Source organism: Lithobates pipiens, unplaced genomic scaffold (genome assembly GCF_037356315.1).
Source record: "Lithobates pipiens isolate NorthernLeopardFrog02 unplaced genomic scaffold, aLitPip1_a1.2 Scaffold_25, whole genome shotgun sequence".
Classification (NCBI taxonomy): domain Eukaryota; kingdom Metazoa; phylum Chordata; class Amphibia; order Anura; family Ranidae; genus Lithobates; species Lithobates pipiens.
Genome location: NW_027507787.1, coordinates 86,561,337 through 86,589,052, shown reverse-complemented (window position 1 = coordinate 86,589,052; position 27,716 = coordinate 86,561,337). Strand labels below are relative to the sequence as shown.

The 27,716-nt window shown below is 47.3% G+C and overlaps 1 protein-coding gene across 2 annotated transcripts in view; it reads right to left on the bottom strand.

Annotated features, from left to right (window-relative positions):
- Positions 1 to 27,716, bottom strand: part of LOC143930361 (uncharacterized) — a 122,706-nt gene that overhangs the window by 66,827 nt on the left and 28,163 nt on the right. For both annotated transcript variants that reach the window (XM_077454626.1, XM_077454625.1), the window contains exon 2: positions 7,612 to 7,895. In XM_077454626.1, coding sequence (XP_077310752.1) covers positions 7,612 to 7,890 — 279 coding nt within the window. In that variant the 5' untranslated portion in view covers positions 7,891 to 7,895. The remainder of the gene's footprint in view (positions 1 to 7,611; positions 7,896 to 27,716) is intronic.

Below are 27,716 nucleotides of genomic sequence, written 5' to 3'. Positions count from 1 at the left end.
GAAGAATAAAAAAAAGGGGCGGGGAGAAGGGGGGAGCTCTATTCCCCCTCTCCTTCATAGGGCAAGGGGAGTGGAGAGAGAACATCAGGGGACAAGCCCCTGGGTGCTCCTCCCACTCCCCATAATTCCCACATAAATCGGGGGCTGTTTAAATTCTTTCCATTTTTTCCAGGCATCTCGAGATCCCCCTCCCACTCCCCTTTGAGACCATATTAATTCCTCCATGATCCTCATTCTATCTATTTCACTAAACCAATCTATCCTTGGTATTTCCTTTATTTTCCAATGTTTCGGAATTAATGCTTTTGCTGCATTCAGTAAGAATGGGGTGAGTGTGCCTCTGTACTTTTTCCTAGAGCCTCCAATCGCATGGAACAGGCATTTCCAGGGGTTTAGTTCTATTTTTGTCCCATCAATCTTTCTAATTAAGTCCAGCACTTCTTCCCAATATAACTGGATTGAACTACAATGCCACCATATATGAGCATGGGTTCCCTCCTGCCCACATTCTCTCCAACATAAAGGTGATAGGTCATGATTCATTTTATGTATTTTAGATGGAACATAGTACCATTTAGTCATTAATTTATAGTATATTTCTTTTGTCCTTGTGTCCATTGAGGTGGAGTGGATGTAGTCCATAACTTTTCCCTTCAACTTTTTCGGGATAGGTTGGTTCAATTCTACTTCCCAACTCCTCAAGGGACACATTAACCCATCATCCATAGAGGTTATCAACATCCTATATATTTTGGAAATCCCTTGACTCCTTGTCCCCCCCTGATCAATTAATCTTTTCCAAGGATTCAAGCTATCAACCGACCGCAGGGGTTTGGGGAGGGATTCTACAAAATGTTGGAGCTGTCTATATCTCCACCCATCCCATGCTGTTGTACCATATTTCTCTCGTAACTCCGCTAGTGAATACAAGGTATTTGCTTTCAACACATCTCTTAATCTTAATTGATCAGTATGGGTCCATTTTAAATACAATTTATTTTCTTTCCCCGGGGGAAAATAGTTATTTCCTATCAAGGGCATCAGGGGGCTATTATTTTGTCCTGTTGTACCTTTAAGTACTATGTCCCATGCTCTTAATGTTTCAGTTGTAATTGGGGCCATTTCTCCGGGGAGACCTCTGTACTTCATTGGGATCCAAATAATCTGACTCAGAGCTACTTTACTCACATTATCTTCCAATGGTACCCATTTTTTGTGTGTGGTATTATGAATCCAGTCCAGAATTCTCCTCATTACTGCCGTATGGTATTTCTGAAAGTCTGTGAGAACCCCCCCATTATCCTTAGATCTACTCATCATTTTATAGGAAATGCGGCTGCCTCTTCTATTCCATACAAATTTCTGGATCAGGTATCTAATCATTTTAAAATAGGCCCCTGGAATATTAATCGGAAGGCTTTGAAAGATATATAGGGCTTTTGGAAGAATCATCATTTTAATTACACTTATCCTACCAAACCAAGACAGTCTATGTGCAGGATATCCTTTCACGTCTTGTTTAATTTTATTCAAAAGAGGTAGGTAATTATCCTGATATAGGTCTACTATTGTTGCTGACAGAAACACTCCCAAATATTTTAATCCTTTTTCTTTCCACACAAAGGGAAAAAGAGCTCTAAGTTCTCTTCTCTCCTTTGGGGGGGACACAGACATTTAATATCTCTGTTTTTTCCTTATTGATCTTAAAATTTGACACCGTCCCATATTCATCTAATTCCTGCAGGATCCTTGGAAGTGATTGCTTAGGATTCGTTATATAAAGTAGACATGTGCATTCGTTTTCGTCCGAATGCATTTTCGTCTGAATTTCAGCTATTTTCGTTTTCGTTTTGACAAACGATAACGAAAGCACAGAATCCGAAAAAACGAAAGATCCAACATAAATAAATGCTTTATTTTCGTTTTCATTGTTACAACAGTTCGATATAGAATAGGAGATTCGACATGACTCTGACAATAACAATCTGTCTATAGAACCTGTGGTCGAATGTGCCTAACCTTACCTCTATTAGTCCAAGATTATATAGAGAAAATATTCGACAGAGAAAAAAGATTTGACAGAGAGAAAAGATTCTGCAAGTTACTGTCCTAAAAAGTGTTTGGGGACCCGAGTCCTGCCCCAGGGGACATGTATCAATGCAAAAAAAGTTTTAAAAACGCAACCTGGCAGGCCGCAGGAAAAGAGGGGGGGACGAGAGAGCGGCCCCCCTCCCTCCTGAACCGTACCAGGCCACATACCCTCAACATTGGGAGGATGCTTTGGGGGTCTGTGACCCCTCAAAGCACCTTGTCCCCATGTTGATGAGGACAAGGGCCTCATCCCCACAACCGTGGCTGGTGGTTGTGGGGGTCTGCGGGCAGGGGGCTTATCAGAATCTGGAAGCCCCCTTTAACAAGGGGACCCCCAGATCCCGGCCCCCCCCTGTTTGAAATGGTAAGGGGGTACAAAAGTACCCCTACCATTTCACAAAGAGAGTGTAAAAAATAGTTAAATAAGACAAACACACTTTTGAAAAATTCCTTTATTAAAAAATAAAAAATAAATAAAAAAAAGATTCCAGCGGTGGTAATCCACTCTTGCTATCCAGCGACGGACGATCATCTCTCCAGCGATGGCTAATCTCATCCAGCGCAGCGAATCCATCCTTCTTCTGTCTCCACGGATTTAACACAGGCAGGTTTCCGTTACATCAGAGGGGGGCGGGGTCACCCATACGTCACAGGGAACCCCGGGTTTCCCCTTGCGTCAGAGGGGGGCGGGGTCAGGTGACGGGTGGCCCCGCCCTCCGTATATAAGAAACGTCAGGCCGCCGGAATGCCTGAAGTGTCTCCTCCGTGGAGACAGAAGAAGGATGGATTCGCTGCGCTGGATGAGATGAGCCATCGCTGGAGAGATGACCGTCCGTCGCTGGATAGCAAGAGTGGATTAGCACCGCTGGAATCTTTTTTTTAATTTTTTTTTATTTTTAATAAAGGAATTTTTCAAAAATGTGTTTGTCTTATTTAACTATTTTTTACACTTTCTTTGTGAAATGGTAGGGGTACTTTTGTACCCCCTTACCATTTCAAACAGGGGGGGCAGGATCTGGGGGTCCCCTTGTTAAAGGGGGCTTCCAGATTCTGATAAGCCCCCCGCCCGCAGACCCCCACAACCACCGGCCACGGTTGTGGGGATGAGGCCCTTGTCCTCATCAACATGGGGACAAGGTGCTTTGAGGGGTCACAGACCCCCAAAGCATCCTCCCAATGTTGAGGGTATGTGGCCTGGTACGGTTCAGGAGGGAGGGGGGCCGCTCTCTCGTCCCCCCTCTTTTCCTGCGGCCTGCCAGGTTGCGTGCTCGGATAAAGGGTCTGGTATGGATTTTTAGGGGGACCCCCACGTCAATTTTTTTTTTATTTGACGCGGGGTTCCCCTTAATATCCATACCAGACCTGAAGGGTCTGGTTATGCATATTTAGGGGGAACCCCACGTCAAATTTTTTCTTAAATTTGAGGCAGGGTTCCCCTTAATATCCATACCAGACCTGAAGGGCCTGGTAATTGAATTTGGGGGACCCCCACGATTTTTTTTTTTATTATTTTGATTTTTTTTTTTATCAATGACTTTCAATGAGTGTTCTCTGTATTACGGAGCCGACAATTCATAATAGCTGCGAGTGATTTTAACCACTTGCTTACTGGGCACTTAAACCCCCCTCAGTCCCAGACCAATTTTCAGCTTTCAGCGCTGATGCACTTTGAATGACAATTGCGCGGGCATACAACACTGTACCCAAATGAAATTTTTATCATTTTTTTCCCACAAATAGAGCTTTCTTTTGGTGGTATTTAGTTACAGCTCGGAGTTTTATTTTTTGCTAAACAAACAAAAAAAGATGCAAAAAAAAAAAAAAAAAAAATCATGTTTTAATAGTTTGTTATAAAATTTTGCAAACGGGTCATTTTTCTCCTTCATTGAAGTGCGCTGATTAGGCGGCACTGATAGGCTGCATTGGTGGGCACTGATGGGCTGCATTGGTGGGCACTGATGGGCTGCACCGGTGGGCACTGATGGGCTGCGCCGGTGGGCACTGATAGGCATAGTTAAGGCGGCACTAATAGGCACAGATAAGGCGGCACCGATGGGCACAGATAAGGCGGCACTGATGGGCAAAGATGGGCACAGATAAGATGGCACGGATGGGTGGCACAGATAAGTGGCACGGATGGGTGGCACGGATGGGCACTGATAGGTACCACAGATAGATGGGACTGATGGGCACTGATAGGTGGCACTGATAGGTGGCTCTGATAGGTGGCACTGCTGGGCACTGATGGGCGGCACTGCTGGGCACAGATGGGCGGCACTGCTGGGCACTGATGGGCGGCACTGGGGTGCAGCACCTTTGAGGCAGATTGGGTGGCACTGTGGGTGGCACTGTGGGGTGGCACTGTGGGTGGCACTGTGGGTGGCACTGTGGGTGGCACTGTGGGTGGCACTGTGGGCACTGTGGGCACTGAGGGGGGGCACTGACGGGGGGCACTTACTTTTGCTTTTATTTTATTTCAGGATGGCACTGCGGGAGGCAGGTGGGCACAGGCAGGTGGCAGGTGGTCCCTTTTTTCATGGCCGTGATCGGGACCGATGTCCCGATCACGGCCGCCGGCGATCGGCTTTTTTTTTCTCTCCTCGCGCTGTCAGCGCGAGGAGGAATAATAGCCGATTACCGGCTCCGTTCTATCACATGATCAGCTGTCATTGGCTGACAGCTGATCACGTGATAAGGGGTCGGGATCGACCCCTTACACGGATCGGTGATCAGGCGAGTCTCACGGACTCGCCGATCACAGAGCGCGCCGCGCGCGCCCCTCAGGGGGCGCGCAGGCCGCTCGTAACCAGGACTACGTCAATAGACGTAGTCCCGGAAATGTAGGTCCGCGCTAATGCCGTCATTTGGCAATAGCGCGGATCTGTAGTGGTTAAAGGACTTTTTTTCCTGCATAAATGACACTTTGTGCAGGGACAGTTCAAAGCACCAGAAACATGCGCCCCTTCACAGGCATACTATAGACAACCCCCCCCCCCCCTACGAAATTTAAAGGAATATTACACTTTTATTGTTTCACTTTAATCATTATTAAAATCACTGCTCCTGAAAAAACGGCCGTTTTTAAAACTTTTTTTTGCATTGATACATGTCCCCTGGGGCAGGACCCAGGTCCCCAAACACTTTTTAGGACAGTAACTTGCAAATTAGTCTTTAAAATTAGCACTTTAGATTTTGAACGTTGGAGTCCCATAGACTTTAATAGGGGTTCTAAAGTATGCTATATACTAGCTCCGTCTAATCTTCTTTATACATTCGACAGACACCATAAGCCTTCAAAGACAGATTCGACCGTAATTCATGTGGATTTTCGGACGAATGCAATTTTTGAACGAAAAACGAAATAAAAACGAAATAAATAAAAACGAATTTCGGGAGTAACTAAATAAATAAAGTTTTCGGACGAAAACGAAATTCCGAAACAAAATATTTTACTCTGCACATGTCTAATATAAAGCATAATATCATCTGCGAATGCAGAGAGATCTTATGCTCTTGTTCTGAGACCTCTATTGCCTCAATTTTCAATTTTAGGCTTTATAATGGGACACGCCAGGGATGCCCACTTTCTCCCCTACTTTTCGTGTTCTCTCTGGATACCAAGAGGGGTTCCAGAGAGAACACGAAAAGTAGGGGAGAAAGTGGCCATCCCTGGCGTGTCCCATTATAAAGCCTAAATGTATCTGACAAAGTTCCAATCACCTGAATTTGAGCTGTAGGGTTGGAATATAGAGCTTTTATCCACCTAAGCATTTGTGGGCCCAGGCCGAATTTATATAGTGTCTGCATCATATATTCCCACTCTATCCTATCAACAGCCTTTTTGGCATCTACTGATAAGAAAAGGGAAAATGTCTTTACTTTTTTTTTGCTTCGTGCATTAATAGGGTTGTCCTTTGTATATTATCCCTTGCTTCCCTACCTGGAACAAAACCTGCCTGATCCCTCTCTATGCAGTCTGGCATATACTGCTTCAATCTTTCGGCCAAAATCCTTGCATACAGTTTTACATCCTCATTGATCAGGGAAATTGGTCTAAAGCTGGAGCATAGTGTTGGATCTTTCCCTTCCTTTGCCAGAATTGTTATATAGGCCCCAAGAGCTTCCTTACATATCTCCATTTCTCCCCCAATGCAATTCATATATAGGTGAAAGTAGGGTGTCATGGATCCCATAAACTTTTTCAAATATAGTGACGTATACCCATGTGGCCCTGGACTTTTCCCAATCTTGCTGTTTTTAATAGCCTTCTCTATCTCCTCCTTAGAAATATCACTATCAAGCTTACTTGAATCTTCTTCTGTTATACTAGCCAATAGCTTTGGTCTAGGAATTTGATCTGCGCATGCGTGGCACTTTGTCCAATCGGAATTCTCTACAAACGATTGAACAATGTCCGATTGGACCATGTTGTCGGAAAATTTTATAGCCCAGCTCTAAAACTTTGTCTGTCGGATATTCCGACGGAAACAGTCTGATGGAGCCCACACACGGTCCGATTATCCGACAACACGGTCCGATCGGACATTTTTCTACGGAAATGTCCTACCGTGTGTACAAGGGCTTACAGATATTACTGACCCTTTGAAGGCAACCATAATGCTGATGGAGCCCTTGACACCCCTAGCCTAGATATTTTAAAATAAACAATGTCATCATATCAAATCAACATAAAATGCTTAGTAGACAAGCTAAAAACAAAGGTAAAATAAACTATTCCATGTTGCTTGCTACCAACAGCATATTCTTTCACAACCTACCCTTCTAGTGCTACCATGATAATACATATCTACACAAGAGACAGAGCTTAAAATCAAAGTGCAGACCACTGAACTCTAGCTAAAATGTGTTCTGGAGACAGACTGGGGAATAAGTTCTTGTGTGGTCACCTGAACATGAAGTGAGCAGAATCTCTCCAGCTGGAACATAGACAGCAAGAACTTCCTTCCTTATTTCAGTTGCATGAGGAAGAGTTGAAAATTATTTCAGATTTAACTGCTGTTTGAGTTCCACGTTGGGAAATTCCCCACAACAATAAAAAAATAAAAATTAAAAAAAGTTGTTTTCCCATCTCAATGCTAATAAAAAAAAGAAATAAAGGGGGTTATTTACGAAAGGCAAATCCAATTTGCACTGCAAGTGCACTTGGAAGTGCAGTTGCTCTAAATCTAAGGGGTAGATCTGAAATGAGTGGAAGCTCTGCTGATTTTATCATCCAATCATGTACAAGATAAAATGCTGTTTTTTATTTTCGTTGCATGTCCCCCACGGATCTACAGCGACTTTACTTCCAAGTGCACTTTCAGTGCAAAGTAGATTTTCCTTTAGTAACTAACCCCCAAAGTGTGAACTTGAGATCCAATTTAAAAGCACCAGCACAACCAATCAAAACAGGAAGTGTTTTCCTTCCCTACCATTTGCATTACAAAAACAGGTGCATTTTAAGATGCATTATTTCTGTATCTAGGCCCCTGTGTTGATGGATTTTTTGCAAATACTTACTCCAAGAGCCTTGGGTTTACCCATCAGAAATTCCTTGTAAAATGGTGGAGATGGGTCTGTATTCTGAGGTGTAATGTTGTCCACACTCCATGGTGGGATGACACTGTAGGGACTCCAGGACGGATCTGGGTTAGCGGGATAATATGCAGGGGGTGGAGGACTGTCATTCTTGAGGATGTTTGTGAAAGGCACATCAGACATCGGAGCTGTGGGTTCATTGTTGCTCATTATAGTCTCATAGCTGGGAGGATTGGTGTTGCCCTCAGGATCTGACATCATGAAATCTGGAATAGACATGGAAATAATCAAAAACATTGTTTGGGTAAAGCAAGGGCATATTTCTGTTTGTGTTCAACTGCCAATAAGCCTTAAATGATAGTGGGAAATGTGGGCATCATCTGAGTATAAAGAAATGTAATCTTGGCAAGATAAACATGAACCTTAGGCATCTAGGACGGCCTTTCTCAACCTTTTCAACACAGAGGAACCCTTGAAATAGTTCTCCGGTCTCGAGGAACCCCTGCTAAAAATTATAACTCTACAACTCGCCTAGAGGCGATTCAGTTCACATTGTGCGCTATACAAGTATTTCATTCATTCATTCATTCATGATACATCAGTGTGATGGTCAGTGAGAGGAATGGTCCTTACACTTGTGGTCATTGGGAATTATTACCTCCTTACAGATAGCTAAAAAGATTAAAGGGAGCCCCGTAATGGTCCAACCCAAAAGGAGGGGTAATGGAGGGGCGGGCATGACCGGGTGCCTAGGAACAGGTATAGTGGAGAGTGATGGGCAGGAAGCAGGAAGGTTGAGGAATGGGAGGAGCCATATATAAAGGGGGCAGAGCTAGAGCGGGAGCCAGTGCACATGGTACATCATTGGAGGAGGCAGCTTTTACCACTGCTCCTCCATAAAAAGAAAGATCCACCGCTCCAGGCTGATCCACCAAGGAACTGGCCACTCCAAACAGATAGGGGTCCCAGGTGCAGGCTGATTGCACTAGCCAAATGAAGGAACCGAAAAAACTCTGGATAGCCGCACTCCGGACCAGGTAAAATAAGTTGTGCCTTTATTATTTCCACTAAAAAACCTTCACATCATACGAGTCACAACAGCAAAGGGAATGTAGAACAGGGACCTGACGCGTTTCATGCTAATATTAGCGCTTACTCATAGTGAGATGGCGAAAGGAGGCGCTAGGATGGTCGCCCAGCGGTCGCAGCCGGGGGCAGGGGGACGCAGAGCTGCGGATGGACAGGCGGAGGCTGGCAGTGGACCCAGGGAGTCGAAGGGTGGTACGGGGGGTGCCCCAGGTCTGGCACACACCGCCGGTCGGGGGGTAGTGCCCCTGTGGAGAAGACACTTTCCAGGGGGCTCCATTCCCAGGCGGGGAAGGAAGTGGCAGAGCGGTTGGAAGGGGAGCTGTCCACAGATGATGAGGTGACAGATCCAGCGGTGGAGAGTGGCAGCGCGGCTGTGGGGCTTGTTCCTGGTCGGCTCGGTAAGTCTGTGCATAATGTGTTTGCTGATGCTTTACAGGGGTTGCTGGGGGTGGTGCAAGGGGTGTCGGCGGGGACTGTGGTGCTGGTGTGTGGGGGAGAAAGGGGACTACAGGGGGCGTGGCCTGGCTCTGCTGGGCCGGGGCCTGCGGCGCCAATGCAGGGTTATCTGGAGGGTTTACGGGCATTAGTGGAGAAGTTTGAGGGGGGTCAGGGCACTCCAGCCCTGGCGGCGCCTTGGGGGGGCGGCTACGACCAATGGGGCAGCGGTGGTACCGCCGGCAGCAGGGGTGGAGCCCCCGGTTCCCATGGTAGAGGGGCCGGTGGTGAGTGGGGGGCCTAGTGATGAAAAGGTTGCGGAGGTAGCGACCGGCCGGTTGGACGTGGTTAGGATTGGGGATGCGGTGAAGTGTGAGGTGTACGTTTCGTTTGAGGGCCCGATCGGAGCGCACCTGAAGCCGGATGTCCGGGAGAAGATCGCAAAGGGGGAATATGTGGAGATATTCTCGCTGCTCCCATTAGAGAAATTTAACTTGGATCGGGTCAAGCCCAATGACACCAAAAAAGATAATGAGGAAAAAAGGCTCTATAGGTTGATACCGCGGACATTTGCAAATTGGTTGCAGGCGTTTGCGATCTTGGCGAGCATCATTAGCGGAAAGAACCTCTAGCACTGCTCGGTGTTGTTTTGCTATATGGATGCCATCGGGGAGGCCCACAGGGTGTACGGGGGGGTTGCGTGGCTCCAGTATGATGAACAGTTCCGGCATCGGAAGGCGGTGCGTCAGGAGTTGCAGTGGGATCATAAGGACATCAGCCTCTGGATGAGGCTGATGTCCTCAGCCCAGGCCCCGCCTCAGTTTTTTCAGGGGGGGGCGGGGGTACACCCTCCTCAGGACTGTCGGCCAGAAAGAAGTGGGGAGTGTGCTGGCAATTAAACGAGGGCGCCTGCAAGTTCGGGGGTGTGTGCAGTTTTAAGCACGAGTGTTCGGGTTGCGGGGGCCCACGCGTTGTCTCAGTGTTTTAAAAGGGGAAAGCGTCCTGGTGACGCTGCAAATAAGAGGGAGGACGCTGGTGAGGGTGAAAAGGATGCTTCCTTTCCTAAGTAAGTATCCAGATGGGGTGGCTGCACGGCTGTTGGCCGAGGGGTTCCGGGTGGGTTTCCGGATGGGTTTCCGGATACCTTGTGACTTGACGGTGGTGCCGCCTTTGGCAAAAAGCCTCAGGTCAACCTTGCTGCAACCCACGGTGGTGGATGAAAAATTGGGCTGGGAGGTGGCCCTGGGACGCATGGGGGGTCCGTTTGCGGGGAAGCCTTGGGGGGATCTGGTGGTGTCTCTACTGGGGGTTGTCCCTAAGAAGGAGCCGAACAAATTTCGGCTCATACACCACTTTTCTTTTCCCAAGGGTGAATCGGTCAATGATTTCATTGACCCAGAAGTCTGCACGGTGTCCTATACGTCCTTCGATGCGGCTGTCAGGTGGGTACATCGGTACGGCCGGGGGGTGCTCATGGCTAAGGCGGACATCGAGTCGGCGTTACGGTTGCTGCCGGTGCATCAGCACAGTTTTCGATTGTTGGGTTGTCATTGACGGGAGCAGTTTTACGTGGACAAGTGTTTGCCCATGGGCTGCTCCATTTCGTGTTCTGTGTTTGAGCAATTTAGCTTGTTCTTGGAATGGGTGGTGAGGGATGTCTCTGGCCTTGAATCGATCATTCACTATTTGGACAATTTTCTCTGCATTGGCCCCCGGGCCTCCGCTGTGTGTGCGATTCTCCTTTCAATGTTGCAGCACATCACAAGCATTTTCGGGGAGCCATTGGCGTCAGAAAAAACGGAGGGCCCAGTGGAGGTGTTGAGTTTTTTGGACATAGTGATAGAGTCAGAGGCCATGGAGTGCAGGTTGCCGTTGGACAAACTGGTGGACTTGCAGAGGGACATTCGGGAGATTCAGGGCCGATGGAAAGTTCAGTTGAAAAACTTGCAGTCCTTGCTCGGAAAACTGAACTCTGCGTGGTGTATCATCCCTATGGGGCGGGTGTTCTGCCGACGGCTGTCGGCAGCGACGGCTGGGGTAAAGTCACCAACACACTTGATTCGCTTGACGAAAGAACACAGGGACGATTTGAGCGTGTGGCATGACTTCTTGTCCTCTTACAACAGCAGAGCGGTCTGGATGACCGGGCCGGTGAGCAATTTCGACGTGGAGTTGGTCACCGACGTGGCCGGGTCAGCGGGTTATGGTGCGTTCTTTAAGGGCAAGCGGAGTGCGGAACCATGGCCACAGTCGTGGAAGGATGCGGGTTTCCTGGGCAACCTGGTGTTCCTGGAACTTTTTCCGATAGTGCTGGCATTGGAGCTGTGGGGGGAGAGTTGCAGTAACTTGAAATTAAGAATTAATTGTGATAACATGGGGGTGGTGCAGGTGGTGAATCGCATGTCTGCATCCCCCCCCCCCCCCCCAGTTGATAGAGTTTTACGCCAGTTAGTCCTTCGGTGCCTGCGTTTAAACGTATTCCTGTATGCCGTTCACATCCCAGGGGTGGACAATTCCTTGGCTGACTCATTGTCTCGTTTTCAGTGGGACAAGTTCAGGGAACTGGCGCCTGGCGCGGCTGCGGACGGAGTCCCTTGCCCGGAGTGGATGTGTGCGCTGCCCTTGGAGTCACCGCTGGATGGATATGCCGGTCCATAAGTGGGTCTACCTGGACAGCATACGAAAAGGTATGGCGGGAATGGCAGGGGTTGGTGCAGGAGGTGTCCATGGACGGGGATGCCAGCGACTGGCGTCTGCTGGTACTTCATGTTGTGGTCCGGAATATGGAGGACGGGCACTCAGCGGCCACGATTGACAAGAAAATGGCAGGCTTGTCATTCCTTTTTAAATTACTGGGGTCGGAGGATTGGACAAAAGATTTTTGGGTACGTCAGATGCTGCGTGGTTTTAGGAAACAGACAAAACGAGGGGACACGAGATGGCCGGTGACGTTTGAGATTTTGGTGGCCATATGTGCTTAATTGGACTCAATTTGCACGTCTAAGTTTGAGGTGCTGTTATTCACAGTGGCCTTTTCATTAGCGTTTTATGGGGCTTTTCGGATAGGGGAGTTGGTCAGCCCGTCCAGGAAGGTACCGGGTGGGCTGTTGGATCGGGATGTAAGGGCAGAGGCTACTAGGGTTCGTCTACTGATCAGGCAATCAAAAACTGACCAGCAGGGTAGGGGCGTGGAAGTTTGCTTGTTTCAGTTACCAGGGTCCCAGGTTTGCCCGGTGGCCGCGATTCAGGGGTATCCTGGGGCGAGGCCGGGAAGGGAGGGTCCGTTCCTTATCCACGAGGATGGGTCCTTCCTGTCAAGGTTGTGTCAGTGTTTCGGAAGTGTTTGGTGCATAGCGGTTTGGTGGGGTCGGAGTATGCTTCACACTCCTTCCGCATCGGAGCAGGCCACGGAAGCGGCCCGGTGTGGGTTGGATGAGGCATCGGTGCGCAGGATAGGTTGCTGGGAGTCGCATAGGTTTCGGTCCTACATTAGACCACAGCTGGCGGTTGGGCAGTCTCGGTAGTGGGGGTGTCCGTAGTTGTTTTCCTTGTTAACGAACAAAAAAAAAAAAGTGTGGTTGCAATGTTGTTGTGGGCTAGCTGTGGGGTTCCTTTGTCAGTATGTTCTGGTTTCTCGTTTCAGATGGAAGTGCAGTACGCCTTGTTTGGATCGTGGGCCACTCGTATGTTTGTTGGGGGGCCAGGAGAGGAGACATGAGGCCGGATGGGAGGCAGCTGGGGATTTCCAGGAGAGAAGCGGAGTTACATTGGTTGGGCATCCCAGGCATGCAGTGGGACAGGGTGATGGGTGTGGTGGAAAGGTATGTGTGTCTGGACAGGCCCCCGGACGTGTTAGTTCTCCATGCTGGGGGAAATGACTTGGGGGTCCGGAAGGTTAGGGACCTGCTTGGAGACATAAAGGCCGATATTCTAAAACTCTGAGCAAGGTTTCCGAATACGATTCTGTTGTGGTTGGACATTGTGGCCGGACGCAGTGGAGGTGGGCTAGATCGGTGGTGAGTATTCAGAAGACGAGGATCCTAGTGAACAAGGTGGTGGGGAGGTTTGTGGTCAAGAATGGGGGGTTGGTGATTAGACACAGGGAACTGGAGACTAATGTGGGACTGTACCTGAGGAGGGATGGGGTGCATCTCACGGATGTCGGCATTGACTTATGGTCCCTGGGTTTACAGGAAGGCATTCAAAAAGCATTGCGGGTGTGGGGTTGCCCTCAAGGGTAAGGTGGTCACCCTTTTCAGGCTGTGGCGTTATCTTTCTGGTGGTCTTTTACGGTGACGGTAAATAGAGGTGATCTAAAAGGGGTGGGGGGCTCATCGGTAATATGGGCCCCTCCGGTGTATTCCTGAACGGTGGACGGAATACTAGGATGTTTTCACTGCAGGAATTGGTTGTCTCTGAGAGGTCACAGCTGGAGGCCTGGTATGTTAAAAGTACCGCAGTGAGGTTGGTGTTTGGGTTAAAGTGGTTCGCCGTCAGAGATCACCAGACTGGATTTTGGTAAAGTTATTTAAAATGTTTTGGTTATGGTTGTATATATATGTTTATATATATATTTACTGTATATACATATCTTTGGAGTGAGTAAAATTTGTTGTGGCCAGTTTACTCAAAAGAGAAGGTGTGGTCTCATTATTATAAGATTATAAGAGGGCTGGTATGTGGTATCGGGTCGGAAAAAGGGACACTTGGGCTACACAGGTTATGGCATGAGTGGGAACTTATCTGAGAGGCAGAAATTGCCCAATGCTGAAGGAACCCCTAGCAACCTCTGGAGGAACCCTAGTTGAGAATCACTGGTCTAGGATTTCATGTTTATACTGATATAAAAGAAGGGATAAGCATGAAAGAGACATGGCTAGCATCAGTCAATTTTAACGTAAACATTAGCACAGACCCCAACTACTTCATTGGTTCAACTGGATGGACTTGTTCCTTTTTTCCACCAGACTATGTAACTACAGATCTTGTATGATTGTCCCGGGATATCAACAAAATCCCAGTGTCACATGGTGTACATTTAGCTCCTTTGGAGTATTGGGTGATAACATTCTGTCCCCCTTTCCCATTTATGCTACTGTATCTCCATTCTCTAGGCTTCCAATGGAGATCTTGTCAGAAAATGTCCTGTCCTGCGACCTCTGCATGCTTTCTGCGTTATCTAAAAAACTAATAGAGCTTAGTCTACAAAAAGTTGCTAGTAAGGGCCGGTTCACACAGCGAGGCGAGGCGATGCGACACGGCTCGCCTCGCCTCGCTCCCGCAAGTCGCCCCCGTTCTGTACAATGGAACCGTTCTGAGAGGAGCGACTCGAGTCGCTCCGACTCAGAAAAAAGGTTCCTGTACTACTTCGGGGCGACTTCGGGGGCGACTTGCATTGACTTCTATACAGAAGTCCTCTGCAAGTCGCCGCTGAGCTCCCCGCAGGTCGCGGCGAGGTAAGTCGGAGACGCCTCACCGCGCCTCGCTGTGTGAACCGGCCCTAACACTTTAAGCCCTGTTGCGGGTTGATAACAACAAAGTCATGTTTTTTTTTTTTTTTTTTTTTATAATTAAAGTGTATGTAAACCCAAAAAAAAATATTTCCTATCGTTTGAGTCCAATCTTGCTACACAGAGTTACTCGAGCCCTGAGCAATAGTCTTTTATTGTTCAGTTAGAGAAATCTTGACAAAGTCAAAGACACCCCCATTTCAGCTCGCATATCGCACTGCGAACTGACAGGACTTGAATCGGTTTGCATAGGTGTGAACACCCATGCGATTTTGCTGCAGACCAAAAAAAGAGTCCTGTGTGAGTTTGGTCTGAATGTGATGCGATTTCAGCCATACAGTTTGTATGGCTGAAATCGCATCGCACATACATTGCATGTAATCTGAACAGCAATGCGGTGAAAATCACAGGGATGTGGAGTGTACAGTGGTGGGTAATACATGCAGGATGGTGTCAGGATAGTGGACAGTGTCAGATTATTTTTTTCAGTGGGGTCAGAGGGGAAGTGGTCAGTGTCAGTGAGGCAGTGGTTGGTGTCAGTGGGGCAGTGGTTGGTGTCAGTGGGGCAGTGGTTGGTGTCAGTGGGGCAGTGGTTAGTGTCAGTGGGGTAGTGGTCGGTGTCAGAGGTCTGTGTCAGTGGTCGGTGTCAGTGTCAGTGGGGCAGTGGACGGAGTAAGTGGGGCAGTGGTTGGTGTATTGGTCGGTGTCAGTGGGGCAGTGGCCGGTGTCAGTGGTTGGTGTCAGTGTCAGTGGTTGGTGTCGGTGACAGTGGTTGGTGTCAGTGACAGTGGTTGGTGTCGGTGGGGCAGTGGTTGGTGTCGGTGGGGCAGTGGTTGTTGTCGGGGCAGTGGTCGGTGTCGGTGGGGCAGTGGTCGGTGTCGGTGGGGCAGTGGTCGGTGCCGGTGGTCCTGCTGGGGCTCTGGACCGTGTCAGTATGGGGGGATTGGTTGTGGTGTCAATTGTTTTTTATTTTTCTATTTCATTTTGTTCTCTTTTTTTTACAATTTTATTTTGGATTTTTTTTTGTTTTTTATCAGCCCTGTTGGGGGCTTTGGTGACATGTCAGGGGTCCAAACAGAGACCCCTGACATCTCCCATTTGAGACAGAGAAAGGGACAGAGGACACAGATTCCCCAGTCCCTTTCTCTGCACTGAAGGTGAATGGAGGGGAGACAGCGGCTCCTGTCCATTCATAAACTGAGTAGAGTAACACACAGGTTACTCTGCTCGGTTATACCAGGACACAGAGTGATCGGTAACGAACGTTCTGTGTCCCATTCAGGACCCGCTCTTTCCCACTCTCAAACCCCCCCTCCCCCAGCCCGTGGGATAGGCGAGAAAAGCCGGTGGCTGCGGGGGGCGAGGGGGGGATGAATACACGGCGGGGGGGAATAGGGGGGGCAGAGGATGAATGCACAGCGGGGAGAACAAGGGGGGGCAGAGGATGAATGCACGGCGGGGAGGAAGAGGGGGGGCAGAGGATGAATGCATGGCAGGGGGGACGAGGGGGGGGGCAGAGGATGAATGCCCCGGCGGGGGAAACGAGTGACAGGGGGCCGTGAGCATGCTCTGCTTTTACCCAGAATGCCCTCTGCCTCTCCTGCATTCTCTGGCCAAGGGGAAAGTAGAGGTGGGTGGGGAGTCTGCTGACATCATGACTCCGCCCACCAAGCGCTGAACAACAGACCCGCCCACTGAATCTGGACTTTTTTGGTGTTTCAAACAGCTAAAGGGGGGACATTTGACAGGTAAGTATATATGCAGGAGGCATGTATATCCTTATAGATAATCCCTATGGCGGCAGTAGTTTGGAATTTTAAGGTGGATGTAAACCCACTCTCATCAATTCTAAGCATGTTATGCTTACCTGCTCTGTGCAGGGGTATTGCACAGAGTGACCCGATCCTCCTCTTCTGGGGTCCCCGGCTGTGAACATGGCTCCTCTTCTTCTTCTTACATCCACCATAGCCAGCCACTTGCCATGGGAAGAAGCATGGTCTGCGCGCTCCTGACCTGTGTGTCTATGTAGCCGCACTCCATAGACTTGCACAGCAGGACTTAGACCCGCTCCCACTTCCTCTTCACCAGATTTGATTGACAGCAGTAAGAGCCAATGGCAAGGGGCACAAAGAGAACATGAATATATCAGCACGGTCGGGGGCCAATGGAAAAAGGGAAGCATTTTTCTGTAATTTCAGGGTCTCTAAAGAGATAAAAAGGGGTGAATATCCATGTATTGCAAAGATGTATTGTATTTTTATTTCATTTTGCCTTGGCATGCGCTTTCCTGCTGTGGAAAGTGCATGCCAAGGCAAAATCACTGTCCCTATCACATGAGTAATCTGTCCCTACACCACCCAAACACAAAATGCATGCCAAGCAAAGGAGCCAGGTCCTTTAATAGGCTCTACCTGCACCCAAGATGGCAGCTAGAGTCACATGGGTTGGCAGCATCCAATCGCCTAGCTTCTCCAGTGACCCTGTAAACCATAGAGAAACCATGTTCCCCTTAACTTCCTCTCCCCCAGCTATGCCGCTGCAATTGAGCGCCACCTGCAGTGAAGAAAGTAGACCCTGTCTACAAACTGGTGTTAAGTTCCTGAAAATTGATAAAAATAGATACTACAGTTAATCTTAGCTAAAAAGCTGACACACAATAATTCATAGGTTAGATAAAAGGTTTAGTGTGGTTTAACACTTTTGGCAAGTAAATAGCTAATTTTCTATACAACTGACCAAAAAAAAGGGACAACTGTGGAGGAATGCTAGAGAGAAGGATCTGGTTCAAAATGGGGAATTTCCCAAAACGAGGGACAGCTAGGAGCTATGCTTTCCCAGGTAAACTTCAAGTCCTTGCAGTTTTATATAATAGTGATCTAAGTGGCCCTTATGAAATATTTCTGACACATGTACACAGCTCTGTATCTGTGTCCAGGTTATCTTGCTTTGTAAAGAACAAACACACAGAGCCTCTCCTGCGTCACAATGACTGAGAAGAAAATGCGATATTACAAACAGAAAATAGTTGTCAGGTGCCAAAACTGGAATTTCGAGTTCCTATATGTCACTGTAAAAAATAGTACCAAGAATTTTGAAACTAGGGATTAGTGTGCAAATTATAACAATACCATATCATGTTTGTTTGCTTTTGCTACTTGCACAAAAATATTTTTTAGTTTGAAGCTTTAATTAAAATAATATCTGGTGAACCTGCCATGAAGGCCTTTGTTTAGCCCCCCTGGTGTTTGTTGGAAAACTGGAAAAGAAATGGAGTTAACACTAATGATCTTATAAATGGTCTAATGAGGACCTAGTGGAAGCTGCAATTCTACTGTACACTAAAAATACAGAAAGATAGATAAGAAAATTGTGAATTGCGCTAAACCTATCAACTAATTATATAAATAAAACGTGAAATAATTTTGTCTTACCAAATGGGATCAGACTACACTGGTTATAAAAACCCACTCAAAGGCCATGTGAATCTGAATCTACCACCGAAAAGCACACCCAACCCTAATTCAACTTACAGTGATAGTGTGAATACCCAAAACACACCAAACATCATATATGAACTTCCAACTGGTACTATAACAATTAAAATAAATAAGCAAATGTGACAAATACATATAAAGATCATGAATAATTGACCCAAAATAGTGTAAATAAAATCCAGCTATCAAAAATTGTACACACACGCCTGAATAGGTGAAAAAGCACACAGCAAGTCCATCAAAAATTCTTCAAATGTGTGAGCCGTGTCCAATCCACCACCACCTATGTGAAGATTTGCTCCTTACCAGAAGGCTATGACCACACCCCCACACACCCCCCCCCCCCCGTAACAGGGGATCACAGAAAGCATGAAAGTGATACGGCAGCCTCTGAAGCCATCAAACCGAAGCGCTGGTTGTGTAATCTCCACAGCATAAGGATAAGCGAATCATCTCCAGATTCTTCCCCAACCACACGAAACTCACGGATGAATGCAGTTGTATATAAAAAATAGGAAGACTCCAGAAAGTGTAAAACCTTAACTTTAATTATATTAAAATATATGAAATGCTCTTACAGATGCAAAATATATCAGGCCTTAAGTATGGTGCGCTGGCCGGATGTACACAAACAAACCCGTACTTCCTGGATAATACAGTCACATACACGAGGCGTCGCTCCTTCCTACGCGTTTCGTAATAGGTTACGTCGTCCCTGGTGTTTGTTGGGATAATAATATGCAGTAAAATACTGCATGCAAGTGTTCAATTCACTAAGAGTTAGGAGTTAAATGCCGAATGCGGTATTTGTTCGATATAGTAGTAATTACGGCATTAGTTAATGGGGTAATTTACCGCATTGAGCTGGTTGTTAAGGAGCCAGCCAGGAAGCAGACCCCCACATCCTTATCCACCGATGACTCATCAGCTGCAGCAGGCTTCCCCGTTAACAGCTGAGTGTAAAAAAAGGCAGACAATAAAAAGTATTAAAAAAAAAACAGCGTCTATACCAGGCCATTTTTTCTAAAATAAATGGGGGGTCCCTCCCAAAATCCATACCAGACGTTTATCTGGGCATGCAGCCGGGCAGGTCAGGAAAGAGGGGGACAAGTGAGCGCCCCCCTTCCCCCATACCAGGCCACATGCCCTTAAAATAGGGGAGTGGGTGCTTTGGGGCAGGGAGGGACAAGAGCCTCACCCCCCACAACAGCGGCCAGTGGTTGTGGGGGTCTGCGGGTAAGAGGCTAATCGGAATCTGAAAGCCCCCTTTAAGAAGGGGGCCCCCGACCCCCAGGCTGTGTTTTGTCAAACACTGCATGTGATACCCCTAGCAAAATCCTGGGGCTAATTATCGCATGCTTTTTTACTCTTTGGTCTATTTGTGAATTGGACTTTTTATGAGATATTTACCGTTACATTTTTTCCCTGGCAAATACTGCATAATCATTATTATTTATTTATTACATTTTTTTGAATTGGACCTATTTGCATAAATTATTGCATGCAGTAAATTGAGTAATATGATACCCTTATCACATGTGATAAACTTTAGTGAATTGACCCCAATAGTGTGTCCCTCTCTCCCAAATATGCTACCACTGCCACTTCTATACAGACTTCCATTGGAGATAACACATGGCCATTTCAACGCAAATTACACAGGCATGGTCCACTGTCATGGGTGTCTGCAGGTAGGGGCAAGGAGGGTCAAGTGTCCCCCCTGGAATCAGAGATTGGATCTTAAATTCAGCACATCATAGCTATCGGGATGACGTCACCAAGGTGCTGTCAAGTCCCCCCACCAGCATAGTGTGACTTCAGGCTCTTTTCCCTGCTCAGTCCAGCAGAGAACTTGGCGGCACTGTGACAGGACAAGGACGAGCTGCGGGCTATAAGAAGTTTCCCCCGCTCGCCCCCCTTCTCCTGTCAGGGAGAAGAGACAATGACTCTCACCAGGTTCCCTGCTCAGATTCCTGCCAGCTCTGTTTTTTCTCTATTGGCCATAACTAAGGGCCAATCAAAGGAGACTAGGAGAGGAGAGCATCATGGGGCATGTAGTCCCAAAGATTGGTGGCCCCATTTACCACAGGGAGGAGGCTAGAGCTTGATCAAGAGAAAGATTGAGAGACTGCAGCCTGGAAAAAAGCTGAGGGTGAGAGTGCTACAGGAAAAAGAACGAGGAGTGTGCTGGGCGGAAGCCAGAGAGAGAGCCACGCTGCCCAACACCACCAGAGAGAGCCATGCTATCCAGCACCCCCAGAGAGAGAAAGACTGAGCCACTTCCAGGGTACAGACATGCTACACTACTGACCAGAGTTGCCCCCGGGGAACGCAGAGTGAGCGATCGTCCAGCCAGAGAGATCACTGCTGTAGTTTCACTGGGTCTGGTAAGAGAGCCTGTTGACCATTATACATTACTTATCCTAGGGACTGTACTACGTCTGCAGTCTCTGACCATGGTAATGTGATAATGACATTGTCGAAAAGGGGCAGTGCATGGGTGACCCTAAAATGATGCCCCCCATGAAAAAAGTTCTGTGAACGCCCATGTCCACTATTATCACCATCAGACAATTCAACCTTCAACCATCAATGGGGTTCATGTAGAAGTGTCTGTAAAGGAGCTGCAGGAGATCAGTGGCATTGAGATGTAAAAGGTAAAAATGATATTTAATTAAATATAAAAATAAAACATTGTAATGATTCATGGCACACTGGGGTTAATTTAATAAAGCTGGAAAGTGCAAAATCTGGTGCAGCTGTGAATGGTAGCTAATCAGCTTCTAACTTCAGCTTGTTTAATTAAGCTTTAACAACAAAACCTGGAAGTCCCCGACAGTCACAGCAAGTTAATTGTCATTAAGAGTTTTTTAACTGGTTTAGTGTAGCTCATGTTGAAGAAAGTCGATCAGGGAACTTCATACATCCTTCTAGGGAAATTTGTCACGTGATTGTGACATGACACGCAGCGAAGTCATTGTGCAATCAAGAAAGTAGTCAGGCACCAGGGAAAGCAGTGCTGACCACAGAGTTTGTTTGCTTCTTTAGGGGACATATACTCAAACACCACTGTGCACCAGTTTAGTGTACAAACACACAAGTGTAACTTTACTTGTTTTTAATAAAGGAGTTTTGACAGCACTATGATTGAGATACTTTTATTTGAGCTGAAAACCTGGGGGAAAAGCTGCTGATTTATCCCATATAGTGTAATGCAGCACCGGAGGAAGGTGAAAGTCCCAAGTACTGAAGGGTGGTGGACATTGAATGAATGAATGATTTATATAGCGCTACAACTGCGAACTGAATCACCTTAAGGCGCTTGATCCGTCCTGTGCTTTTTGTTCCTTAGAAGAGGTGTGTCAAGAATGACGTCCCGGTAATCTGGCAGTATATGAAAGACCTTCCCGCAGAATCCCTATCCTAAGAGCTAACCGGCACACACGGGTGCACGTTAGCATGAACGGGCGCACGCGGGTGTGCGATAGTGTGAAAGGGCGCACCCGGGTGCGCGATGGTGCGAACGGGCGCACGCAGGTGCACGATGACGCGAACGGGCGCACGTGGACGTGCGCGGGTGCGCGAAGATGCGCCGCATGACTGTTTTTGGCGCCCAGCTGGCTATTTAAGGGAATGTGTCACTGTGCCTCTTTGCTGTCCTGCCTACAGAGTTTCCTGTGACCCTGCTACCTGTTACCAGTTGACTTGATTCCTGTCTACCCAGTCTGTTCCTGACAACGTCTGTTTGCTGCCTGCCTCCGACCCCGGCCTGTACCTCGACTACCCTTCTGCCTCTGTTTGGTACCTGCTCTGCCCGCTAGTATTAATCTGGCCTGTCTGACTCTGCCAGTGTTACTGCCTGACCTCTGAGCACCTTCCTGCAACCTACCGATCCAGCCCTTCTGCTGTACTACAGGACACCTCCTCGCTGTCAGCTGTTTCAGAGTTCCTGCCAAGTTCAGGCACCTCCATACTTCCGCTGTTCCAGTGTTCCTGCCAGGTTCCTGTACACCACTTCGCAGCCTGCAGATCCTGTGCTCCTGTTGCACTACAGAACTCCTCCCAGCTGTCTGCGGTGTTCCAGTCACCAGTTCCAGCTTGCTGTTCCTGCCTGCCCTTCTCCTGCTACTTCAGAGGTCCGGACCAGTCCCACACCTGCCATCTATCAGGCACTTGTGACCTCTGAACTCTTGAGTCCCTGTCTCCACTACCAGGGGTTCTCGAGCCAGAGGCCCGATGGTTTTCTTCTATGTGGATTTTAGTGGGTAGAGCGTTCCATAGCCGTGGTCCTTGGACTGCGAATCTTCGTTCTCCCTTTGCTTTGTAGCAGGATTTGGGGATGAGGAGGAGGTTTTGGTTAGTTGATCGGAGGTTGCAATTTGGTGTGTAGTGTTTTATTTTGCCGCATAGGTATTGAGGAGCGTTTCCTTGTGTGCATTTGTGGGTGAGGCAGAGGGTCTTGAAAGTGATCCGATCCTTTACGGTTAACCAGTGTAGGGTCTTAAGGGAAGGGGAGATGGATTCCCAGGGTTTTTTCCTGTGACTATTCTTGCTGCCGTGTTTTGGACGACTTGTAGGCGTGCAATCTGGTATTTGGGCAGTCCTATGTAGAGGGAGTTTTGCGTAGTCGAGTCGGGAATTGATGATTGTTCCAACTACTACTGCTTTCTCTTTTTCTGGAATGAAGGGGATAAGTCTACGTAGCAGGCAGACAAGATGGTGAGAGACACTGACTACTGATCCTATTTGTGCATACATCGACATTTTTGAGTCTAAGATGACTCTGAGACTTTTGCTTTTGGTGCTTGGAGAGATGGTCTGTCCAAGGATGGTGGGTGGTGTCCAAGGGGTCTTCGTTTTTGTATTTCTGTTTGCGTTGAGGAGAAGAAGCTCTGTTTAGGATCCATTGAGTTTGAGGGAGCTCGTGGTCATCCAGTCATCTATCAATGTGAGGCATTTTTCTAGTTCCTGGTATTAGTCATTCTATCTGGTGATGCAATAGTAGAGTTGAGTGTCATCTGCGTATGAGTGGAAGCATAGGTCTGTTTTCCTGAAAACTTTGAGGAGAGGACGGATGTAGATGTTGAAGAACAGGGGAGACAGGGGTAATCCTTGAGGGACTCCATACAAAATTTCCAGAGTTTCAGAGGTGAAGGATCCTAGTTTCACTGTCTCTGTTCGATTACCTAAGAAGGATGCCAACCATGGTAGATCGGAATCTGTGACTCCTGCTACTTCTCTGAGCAGAGTATTGTGGTCCACTTTGTCGAATGCTGCACTGAGGTCCAGAAGTACCAGGAGACATGATTCTCTGCCATCTGTTGCTTCCAGGGCGTCGTCCCATATTTTGAGAAGTGCAGTTTCTGTGCCATGGCCTGGGCAGAAGCCTGATTGATGGTTTAACCTTGTAAAGAGGAGGGCTTTATTTGATCTAAAATATACATGGGTAAAAACACCAGAAGTAAGAGCATATGTGCACAGTGTGGTGAAGCATATGAGTGGAATTGCCTCACTGTTTTGGAGCACAAGTTTTGAATTGTTTCATTATTAAGTAGACTTGAATTTTTCACTAGAAACATAATTACATATCCTTTGTGGGTGGTTAGGAGTCAAAGAGTATTTTTACATCTTGATACACAAGTGTGATATTTTGGATTCATTTTACAGCACGTTGGGTAATAATTTATATTTGAGTTTATTCCTTTTGATTATGAGCTCCATGAGCAGGGCCCTCATATTCCTTATGTACTGAACTGTACTGTAATTGCACTTTCCCCCTTTCTGTTCTAAAGTGCTGTGCAAACTGTTGGTACTATATACACTCACCGTCCACTTTATTATGTACACCTTTTCAATTGCTTGGTAACACAGATTGCTAATCAACCAAGCACATGGCAGAAACTCAATGCATTTAGACATCTAGACATGGTAAAAACGGCTTGTGGAAGTTCAAACCGAGCATTAGAATGGAGAAGAAAGGGGGAAGAAAGTGATTTTGAATGCAGGATGGTTGTTGGTGCCAGACGGGATGGTATGGGTATTTCAAAAACTGCTGATCTGCTGGGATTTTCACACACACAACCATCTCTAGGATTTTACAGGGAATAGTTCAAAAAAGAGAAAATATCACTTTTGTGGAGGAAAATGCCTTGTTGATGTCAGAGGTGAATGAGCAAACGATTTCATAGTTGCCAACGGTCCCGAATTTCCTGGGACATTCCCAGGATTAGGACATTTGTCCCGAATTTATTTTGTCCCAGGAAATGTCCCAGGAAATTCAGTTTGTCCCGGGAAATTCAAGTTTCCGGTTTTTCGCCGCCAGCCACTAGAGGTCCGCGGCCGGTGGAGACAATGTCTCCGCCGGCCGCCATTTTTAATAAGACCAGAAGCTGGTCTTCAATAGAGAACCTGTGGTGCCGCCCACCCCCGCTGCCAGTGTGTGTGTGTAAAGTGCAGGGGCCAGTCTGTGGATGGGATGTTAAAGGGGGCCAGTCTGTGGATGGGATGTCAAAGGGGGCCAGTCTGTGGATGGGATGTCAAAGGGGGCCAGTCTGTGGATGGGATGTCAGAGGGGGCCAGTCTGTGGATGGGATGTCAGAGGGGGCCAGTCTGTGGATGGGATGTCAGAGGGGGCCAGTCTGTGGATGGGATGTCAGAGGGGGCCAGTCTGTGGATGGGATAGCAGAGGGGGCCAGTCTGTGAATGGGATGTCAGAGGGGGCCAGTCTGTGGATGGGATGTCAGAGGGGGCCAGTCTGTGGATGTCAGAGGGGGCGCCAGTGAGTCTGGATGTCAGAGGGGCGCAGTCAGAGTCTGGATGTCAGAGGGGCACCAGATGTTAGGAGGGGCTCCGCTGATGGACACCAGATGTGAGGAAGGCTGCTCTGATGGGGCACCTGATGGCAGGCAACGTGGCTAGTGACACGCTCATGGCTCCCACTGATTCTACATTATGGTGAGTTGAATGATTTCAGTTCATATTACAATGTAATAATAGAAATAATGCGCTTCAATCATCCTGACACCATAACAATCATGGCGCCGGGATGATTGAAGCGCTAACACCAGGTATTTGGAGTATCTTTTGATTGTCAAACTCTGGAAAACACATTGCTATTGTGGTGTAGGATCGGGGGGCTTTTCTAGAAGGGAGGCCTGCATCTAGTGGCTGGGTTTTCCTGGGATGTTATGGGGCAGGTTAGTCCCCGAAGTGCATCGGTATGCACAACGGGACAGGTCTCTGGACGTGCTTGTGCTGCATGTCAGGGGCAACGACTTGGGAGTTCAATCTATGATTGATCTTACAAGGGACATAAAATGTGATGTGCTAAGTTTGATGTCAGATTTTCCAAAAATGTTGATAGTCTGGTCAGATATGGTAGCTCGCACAACATGGCGCTTTGCCAGGTCGGTCGAAGGAATTAACAGAGCGAGGAGGAAAATTAATAGTGAAGTCTGTAACTTCATGGTGCAGAATGGAGGTTTGGCAGTCCGCCATTTGGAGCTGGAGTTTGAGAGATGGAGGTATCTGAGACCCGATGAAGTGCATTTGAACAATGTGGGCATCTATCTGTGGGTGTTGGGTCTACAGGACGGAATACAGAGAGTGCTTTGGGTGTGGAGGGGCATCCGGTAATAAGGGGGTTATTACCGTATGCTGTGGCAGGTGTTGGTCTGTGCAGGAGAAGGAGATATATGTCAGAAGACAGATTTTGGGAACTAACGTTGATAGGGGTCCCAATGGTGGTTTCCGGATAGCAGAGGTTAGACGGAAAGTGTTAATGGGGCACTGGGGTCATGGGTTGTCTTTGAGCCAGCTTGTCGGCTTGAGGCCTATTGATGCACGTTAAAGGGACCGCAGTGCAACATGGTTATTTGATATTGATGGGTACGAGTTACGAGAGACCAACGCCATGGAGATCTTTATGGTCAGAGTTTTTATACATTTGATATGTTTATAGTTTTATGTTAATTTATTCCTTAAAATAAAGTTGGCTGCTACGGCCTTTTGTTATTCCAACCTTGGTGTGGTCTCAAGATAATAGGAAATGGTTAAAGGGTTGGGGATTAAGGTATTTAAGGGATATCACATCTGTTATACAACAGTCATGCCTTGTATCAAAGGCTGGTGGTGGTGGTATAATAGTGGGAGGGATATTTTCTTCTCACGCTTTGGGTCCCTTAGTACCAATTGAGCATCATTTAAACACCATGGCTACCTGAGTATTGTTTCTGGCCATGTCCATCCCTTTGACTACAGTGTACCCATCTTCTGATGGCTGCTTCCAGCAGGATAATGTCACAAACCTCAAATCATCCCACCGCTGGTTTTGTGGACATGGACAATGAGGTCACTGTACTCCAATGGTCTCCGCAGTCACCAGATCTCAATCCAATAGGGCACCTTTGGGATGTGGTGGAATGGGAGGTTTGCATCATGGATGTGCAGCCGACAAATCTGCAGCAATTGTGTGATCCTATCATGTCAATATAGACCAAAATCTCTGAGGAATGTTTCCAACACCTTGTTAAATCTATGCCACAAAGAATTAAGGCAGTTCTGAAGGCAAAGGGGGGTCCAGCCCAGTACTAGCAAGGTGTATCTAATATACAGGATATACACTCCCTGGCTACTTTATTAAACACTTGACCACTGAGCACTTAAACCCCCTTCCTAAACCAGACCAATTTCCAGCTTTCGGTGCTCTCACATTTTGAATGACATTTACCCAGTCATGCAACACTTTACCCATATGAAATGTTTTTCCTTCTTTTTTTTTTTACAAAAATAGAGCCTTCTTTTGGTGGTATTTAAAGTGGTTGTAAACCCTTACAAACCAATTGACCTACAGGTAAGCCTAGATTAAGGCTTACCTGTAGGTCCAAGAAATATCTCCTAAACTTATACAGTTTAGAAGATATTTACCGGGGGCGGAGCTAGCCGGAGTCCAAGATGGACGCAAAGTAGAGGAGCTCCTGACTCAGCGGGGAAGAAGCGGCTAAAGCACTATTTTGTCACTATTTTGATAAAGAATTGCTATTTGCTGGTTGCGGATATGTATATCCAAGTGTAACTAATTGTCTAAGCCTGTACTGACTGTACTTTGTATGTTTTTCTATAAAACTCTAATAAAAATTATTTGAAATAGAAGATATTTACCTGAAGACAGCCACCGCTGTCTAGACAGCGGCGCGCAGGCACACTGGGCAAGCCGCAGATCGCAGCAATATGCCGCAAGTGTCGGCTCCCATGCGCATGCGCGGGAGTGACGTCATCACTGCTCCGGCGAATCACAGCGCCGGAGCAGCGAGACCCACCAAGAAGATGGACGCTCGGAACTACAGGGGGCAGCGGTGACTTCGCTGGCTCCTGTGTCTGGTAAGTGACACATAATGGACTACTATGCGATGCACAGTAGTCCATTATGCTTTACCTTTGCAGGGAATCAAAGAGGAAGTAAATCCATCAGGGTTTACTTCCTCTTTAATCACAGCTTCATTTTTTTTTTTTTTTTTTGCGCTATAAAAGAAAAAAAGAAAACATTTGCTGTATATTATTT